This window comes from Pinus tabuliformis, chromosome 8, assembly GCF_031772625.1.
Source record: "Pinus tabuliformis cultivar Carrire ecotype Pingquan chromosome 8, CPIR1, whole genome shotgun sequence".
Taxonomy (NCBI): domain Eukaryota; kingdom Viridiplantae; phylum Streptophyta; class Pinopsida; order Pinales; family Pinaceae; genus Pinus; species Pinus tabuliformis.
Genome location: NC_142294.1, coordinates 106,558,837 through 106,566,614, shown reverse-complemented (window position 1 = coordinate 106,566,614; position 7,778 = coordinate 106,558,837). Strand labels below are relative to the sequence as shown.

The window sequence follows — 7,778 nt, the reverse complement described above, 5'->3', positions numbered from 1 at the left end:
TTCAGAAGTTAAGTTAGTTGTAGGAAATGTAATGTATTGTACATAATATATTGTGTTGCAGTGTACATTATGGATTTGATGTTTCCAGTTGTAGAAGGCAAAATGGATACATATGAAGCAACAAGGATTGTGTTCACAAGGATTTAGAGCATAGAACCAGAGAATGTGTCCAAGATCACTGGGTATTTGCTTCTTCAAGACCTGGGAGATCAAGAAATGATTCGCCTAGCATTTGGGCCTAATACACTCTTACAGTCCATGATTTCCAAGGCCAAGACAGAGCTTGGTTTATCATCTCCGTCCCCTCTTCAGTCACCTCTCCGCTACACTCAATTTTCTAATTTGTTGTCTCGCTCATTCTCTTCTCCAACACCCAATGGCTTTCATGGGGGAACTCACATTCCACATGAGAAACAACAGGATTCAGCATTGTTCGCCCATCATGAAGTCTTGAATCCAAACCCTTTTGTAACTGATGAGCATAGCGACTTTATCAATTTGAGCCGCCAACAAAGCTTACCCAGTGATCACAAATTTTCAGACTATCATGACCAGTTACTGAACCTCAGGGATGATTGTCAGCTCCAAGATCATCTCTTCTATCCCACTCAGAATCTTGATTCCTACAACCTACCAAATGATAGTCATGTCAATACAGAGATGCTCTCTTTCTTGAATGGAAGCGAGACAGGATTGAATCACAGGCGATCTTATTCCATGACAGACATTTCTGTAAGTTGTGAGCCAGTTTCTTGGAAACCATGCCTGTATTTTGCCAGGGGATATTGCAAGCATGGCTCCAGCTGCCGTTTTACTCACAGTTATTCACGCTCTGGCAACGTCTCGAGTTCAATTCCCTTGGATCCCCGCTTCAAAGAAGCTTTCTTTATGGAATCATTGGAGAGATTAGAGTTAGAACTTCAAGAATTATTAAGAGGAAGACGGGCCCCTGTTTCCATTGCTTCCCTACCTCAACTCTATTATGAGAGATTTGGGAAAACCCTGTAAGCCGAGGGATACTTGACTGAGAGCCAGAGGCATGGGAAAGCAGGATACAGCTTGACAAATCTACTAGCACGCTTGAAGAATACAATAAGCCTCATTGATAGGCTTCATGGTCAGCACACCATTGTTTTAGTAGAGGATGCTAACAGGTTCACAACTTATAGGCCAAGTGAACGAGATCCCTACTATTTGAGTGGTGTCAGCTCTAGATCCCGTCAAATTTACATGACATTTCCTGCTGAAAGCACCTTCACGGAGGAGGATTTTTCCAACTATTTTAGGTCTGTAGTATCAGTTTCTATTATATTATCTAGTGCGGCTTTCTTGGTGCAGGTCCCGGGCAAAGAAAGATCTTAAAAAAATCTATTGTTGCCCCTTTCAGGATATACGGACCTGTAGAGGATGTGAGAATTCCATACCAACAGAAGCGTATGTTTGGATTTACAAGCCTGAAACTGCTATCCACCAAGGTTTACAGGTCTCAAGATGATTAAAGATGATTGTTTCTAGGTCGAAATTTAAAACACGGGAAAGTAGGACTGCAGAGTGGATTGTACCTGGGTATGGAGCTGCAGAGCGGAATTGCAGAGTGGAGGAATTGCAGAGCGGGAGGCGCCAGCTCGAGGAGGAAGTTGAGTGAGCAGCCATGGGATTGCACCTCCTCATTTCAAATTGTAACCGACAATAACTCTCCGCGGCTGCCATTTCAGCTCGTCCCCGATCTGTCAAGGGATGTCAGGATTTCTAGTTGCGATTGGATCCATTGTCAGGGAATGTTAGGATTGCCAGGGGAGGGTGGCGGAGAAGGAGGGTGGCGGAGCTAGGGGAGGGTGGCGGAGCTAGGGGAGGGTGGTGGAGGGCGGAGGGATTGCCGGCGACCGGAGCCGGACGATTTTCCAGGCGGTGACGGAAAACGGGCCATTCCTCCACCAAGGTAGACTACTCCTTAAAGAAACCATTTAAGTTATTTTAAAAAATATTTCAATATATTTATTTTAAATTTTTTGGGTGTGGGTATATTTTTTATTATATAATTATTATTGATTTGATTAATAGTACTCATTCTCTAGTTATGGATAGCTACACAACCCAATTTATCTTATTTCGATGGATGCTTTTAATCATTTACCAACTTTATTAATTTGAGTTAGTAATGGTTTGTACATTTACATTATACAAGTGAATTGTATAGGGGATAGGTGTCTATAGTTGTGCAGGGATGAGTAGTCCTTATAGTATTGGTCCCACTAAGCCACCATAAATTGAGAGATGTGCAACCAATATTTAAACATAAATAAATAAAATTAAGTGAAAATATCTTTTAATTTATGTCCAAAATTTCTCAAAATACTGAGTAGGACCACACTATCCATAAATAGTATTTTAAGTATCAAGAGTACAAATCATCTTGTCCCAACTAGAAAAAAAATAAAACCATAAATCATTCCAAAATGGTCTATTCCAGAAGTACAAAGTAACAGTCACTTCAACCCCCACTAATCTGAACTGAAGTTATGTATCTCGAATCCATATTCATACCTACACATAATAAAAGTTGATGTATGCCAACCATAACTATTGTGTTATCCAACAATTAAACCCACTATGTTCAATAAATGACAGCCAACCCATTAAATTCAATAAATGACACCCAAGCCATTAAATTTCCCATTAGAATAGATCAAAGCACTTGGACCAACCATAAAAAAATTCCCTGCCATTGGATTACATCCAAATCAATCCAGATCACACATTCAAAATGAAGTCATTGCAATCCATGTCAATCCTTCCCACCAATTAAATTCAAGTGCAAAAAACTATAAAAGAAGTTCAACCATTGTTGAAGCTGCATGTTTAACATTCAAACTATTCACCATCCTAGAGACGTTTACCATCACAGAGCATTTCACAGTAAATCCAAGTTTGTTATTTCAGTTTTTGCACAATTTTCTTACAGTTTTATTTCCATTTCTCAGTCATAGAACATTTCTTAGTATATTCAGGTTATTTATTTCAGTTTTTTTGCATAGTTTAATTAACTTATGAAAATCTCTTTGCCACAATACATGTCTTAAGTTTGTCAATAAACTCATTTGTTGCATTAGTGGGAAATCTAGTGATATAATTCAAGGTCTTACCTAGTCCCACCAGCAGCGGATCCATATCCTAGTTTACTTCATTGATTGAACAAAAGCAGGAAATGGATTTAGATAAGATGCAATTGACAATTTGACTCAACAACATACGCAGAGGCAAAAGCAACTAGATCACGATAAGCTCAGATATTAGCATAGGAAGTGGTTAAAGAAGTCCAGTTAATCTAGTCCCAACAACATCCTCACCACTTTGAGAGTAACCACCTCGCTTACTTTCTGATTCAAATACCTTAATTGGATGAGATGAGAGTCTATAATATTGAAACAATTGGTATTTTCTTTCCATAGAGCTAAGTGAGTGCACAGACTCTTGCTTGAACTCTTTATGGCTAGGAAGACCTTACTTTCACTCCACAACCAAGAGTTTTGAGTGTGAACTATAGACAACAACCCTGAGGATTTCGTTTGTAAACCCATTTAGAATGAACCAAGTTTCATCCATTAGAAAGAGGAATGAAATCCAAGGATACAAAATGATACAAAATTGTGACAACAAGATTCTCAACCAATAGAATATAATTAGATAAGATCCCATGTAATGAAAACAATTTATCAGCTACATTATCAAGAAAATGGAGCTCGCAATGGGGATAAATAAATTAAAGGAGAAAATAGACTTCTAATTATCAATTTAACATAAAGCAAGTTGAGGCCAATTTGAATTAGAAAAAGTATTTCACTGAGAAAAATTGAGTTACAACATTAACTTTGAGAAGATGGATGGAGCCCACGGGGCTTTGGATTGGAGGTGAATGGGTGCACTGTTAAGGCACTCCTTGCGATAGGTCACTGGTTCAAATCTCCCGTGGGTGCTTACCTGCCAAAAAAAAAGAGTATATGGATTTGGAGCATGAATAAAGAAGCAAAAATTGTCTAGTATACCAACTAGTAATAATTATAAGAGAAAACAATTATTAGTATCCTATGGAGAAATGTAGTGGAGGAAGAAAGAGTAAACCTCTTTTCTAGTAAGGAGTATTTTCTTTATTCTTAACAAGAATAGTAGAGTGAAACCACAATCTATTAAGATGGATATCCTCGACTCTATACTAGACAGATAGAGGAGTTAACTATAACTCATAGAACCAATCCAAGGTTTGGATACAATGGTGGGGATGGAATCTAGAATTACAGATGGTTGAAGTGGTTTAGGAACTCAACTCAACTATTAGAAAACTAAAGCAATTGTGAAGGAAAATTGAATACTAAAGCATCTTGATGTCCAAAAGGAGCTAAGCAGTTGAAGGCCAACCTCTTTGAGACCACCTTATAAAGCATTGCCCTTGTTGTAATGTCATTTCTAGTTATACATATTTCATAGTCTTTGTTTATATAATATCCCTTTGAAAATAATTGATGTTAATGCCTTTAACAAAGTGTGAAAGGTGAAGGTGAGTGATTTGCATGATTTGGCCCCTGAAACGATAACGAATGTCACCAAGTATATTTCTTGGATAAAAATAAAAATGACCCCTTAAAGTAATGACATCTTGTGAATGCAAGGGGAGGTACATATTTTGAATAGGTTCATAACAAGGATTAGTGTCAATAGAGATATAAGATCAAATCAAGACCTATCATGATGACACTAATATGTAAGATTATTGTATCATTTACATATATAATCTATCATATCCTCATACGCCTTAAGATGTTGCCCTCGATCAGGGCAACATATCAGATAATGTCTTCCCAAGAGTTCCCGAATTGAGACCAAGGCACCAATGCATATCTAGTGTGAAAGCAAATAGATCCAAAGTGAGTCCCTATAAATAGAGTCTCACCACCATAAGCACTACCAAATAATGTCATGAATAATAGGTGTTTTTAAACAACCTATATAAGCACCTAACTGTCATGACAGTGCGCCTCATTGGTTTTTCTTTTTTTCCCAAGACAACTTGTATAAACTCAAAATGTATGAGGCTCAACATTTTTAAAGGAAATTAGCAGCTCAATCAAACATTTACTAAAGCAAGCCTAGAGCTTCCTTCATGCATGAAGAGTGTTATCTATAGGAATAACAATATTGACAAACTTAGAACCATTCCCACAATAGGATAATAACTGACCATTACTAAGGAAAGCCTAGAGCTTCTATTGAGCTACTAAATTCCTTTAGCAAGGCAAGCCTACAACTTCCTTCATGCCTAGAGATTGTGATGATTAGGAATAAAAATATTGACATACACGAGCCTAAACAATTTAAGTCAAACAACAATTTATAAAAAAGAACTAGACTAGATCAACATCTTAGCCAGAAAAGGAACCAGGTGTTAATTTTTTTACTTGAAATTCCTCCTATAACGCATAAAATATTTTATCCAAAACATATATTGATATAATTAGAGACATACAACCAATTATAGGTCAATTTCAACACAAGACAGTAGTTTTCCAAGTGCAAATACAATCATGGTATTTTAAGTGTAAAAACAAGTTAAAAAAACAATCACTAATATATTTGAAGACATATAACAAATTCCATTTGTAGATTTGATTTTTCAAGGATACTGTCAAAAAAGAATATGTATGAAAATATGTTAAGTTGCTACTAACATACATGTTGTTAATTTCTTGTAAGAAAGCAACAATACTATTAGCTTGTGTGAAATAATAATTTCAATTATTCTTAACTAAATGCATGCAATAATTCTGCAGGTAGTTGCATCTGTGGCAAGAGTTAGTTATGTTGCTCGTACAGGGAGAAGTGGCAGATGAGTGTCCAGGGGTGCCCAGTTGTGTTGCCATTCATCAGATGAGGACATGACAAGTGATGCGAATGTCAACAATGCTCCCAACAATGTTGTTGAGGATGACCACGTGACAAAAGCTGATGTTGTCACACCATCAGCCACAAAGCCACCATCAACCATAGTCCAAGGGGAAAGTTCTTAACACCTACAACTCTACTCTACAGTAGACTATGTACATCTTGACATTAGATGTTTATTTAGGGGCATATATTGATTTTTGGTTTAGTCTGTTATTAAAGTGTGTATTGATTTATTTATGACATTAGATGTTTATTTAAGGGCATATATTGATTTTTGGTTTAGTCCGTTATTAAATTGTGTTTTGATTTATTTATTTTTGGGTTCCACTTGATGGATTTGAGTGTGTAAGGGAGTAAAGATTATGGAAATTAGTTTGGTTGGTGTGGGACTTAATATTTTTCAATCAAAGAAAAAATTGTAAAAATTACATGATCAAATTTAATTATATTTTAATATTGTTAATATATTAATTTTAAATTAAAATTAAAAATTATTAATTTTTATAAAATATAGTTATGAAAATGAATTTACTTTTTTCAATACCTGAAATAATATTGATAACCAAAATGTTGATCTTACTCAATATAATTCAAAGAGGTAATTCTTTCTTCTTATATTTCTACATGTGATTGAATATGCATATATATAGCGTATCTTAAATTATAGAATTGTTTTGTGAATAATATACATGATAAACATGGTTAATATATGATTCAACAAGGTGATTATTTCTCCCTGTATTGTTCAATATATGATTCAACAAGGTAATTCTTTCTCCCTGCATTTCTAAATCAGATTAACATATGTAATCAGATTAACATATGTACGATTGTTTTGTGAATAATATAAATGATAAGTAAGTTAATATTTTTATAAGTTGAATTAATTAAATTTGTGAAGATTTTGCTTTCAATTTTTTATAAATATAGCAAATTTTAAAATATTTATATTTTTTAGAATAGCAGGAAAATTTACTATAATTTAATTATTAAATTTATGGTTAGATAATTATTAATGGTTGTTATTTGTTAATGTTTATTGGTTTGTCATTATTACTAAATTGTGTCTCTTGTAATAGCTCATTTGTGGTTTGTAAGAGGATAGTTTTTAGCTACATGACTCTTAGTTTTGGGTAGTTTATTTCTTTATAAAGTGGGTTTTTAGCCCATCAAAAATAATTTTAAGTCGGACTTCAAGATTATAAAAAAGATTATATATATAAACATATTTCTAAAATACCAGGTTGATTCCAAGCACTACTTATAGGCATCAACATGGTACAACAAGTTAGTCTAGAATTTGAATCAGTAACTTCATAAAAAAAATACTTTAACCATATGCTTTATCACTAACTAATCTACAGAATACTAATATTTTTAAAAATTAAAAATTTATAAATTTTATTTAAAATTATTTATTAATTTTAAAATTATTTTTATATTTGTCCACATGGGGTAGCTCCAGCGGCAAGGGCCGTGGAAATGAAGTCTCACCGAACAGGAAGTCTTGGGTTCAAATCTTGGGCTACCCCTCCCCCGTAGAGGGGTAAATAATGGACATGTAAATTAGAGAGTCCCGCCCCAGCTTACAAAAAAAAAAAAAATTATATTTTAAAAACTTATATTGCATCATAAAAATTTATTTGGATAAATTATTTTTACAATCCATCTTAATACTTTATATAATAAATATTTATAAAAGTGAGAAATTCTTTTAGTCAACCATATTTTGAAAATCGTATAATATTAGTTTCTTGACCCACACGGTACAGGTGATGTGATACAGCTGGCAGAGTCCACTTCCCTGTTTGCATGCTCCGGCTTTTGGTTCTCCCCATCCT

At 34.7% G+C, this 7,778-nt stretch overlaps 1 protein-coding gene across 1 annotated transcript; it reads left to right on the top strand.

Annotated features, from left to right (window-relative positions):
- Positions 1–216: 216 nt before the first annotated feature.
- Positions 217–1,645, top strand: LOC149234351 (zinc finger CCCH domain-containing protein 55-like). The gene is made up of 3 exons (XM_089368248.1): positions 217–1,004; positions 1,339–1,434; positions 1,516–1,645. The coding sequence occupies exons 1-3, from the start codon at positions 217–219 to the stop codon at positions 1,643–1,645; spliced, it is 1,014 nt and encodes a 337-aa protein (XP_089224374.1).
- The last annotated feature ends 6,133 nt before the right edge of the window (positions 1,646–7,778 follow it).

Bases quoted from the DNA above. Each gene is read 5' to 3' on its own strand.
- LOC149234351 (XM_089368248.1), top strand. From the start codon at position 217: ATGATTCGCCTAGCATTTGGGCCTAATACACTCTTACAGTCCATGATT. The intron at 1,005-1,338 runs GTAAGCCGAGGG...TTCTTGGTGCAG, and splicing joins GAGAGATTTGGGAAAACCCT to GTCCCGGGCAAAGAAAGATC. The intron at 1,435-1,515 runs GTATGTTTGGAT...GATTGTTTCTAG, and splicing joins AATTCCATACCAACAGAAGC to GTCGAAATTTAAAACACGGG.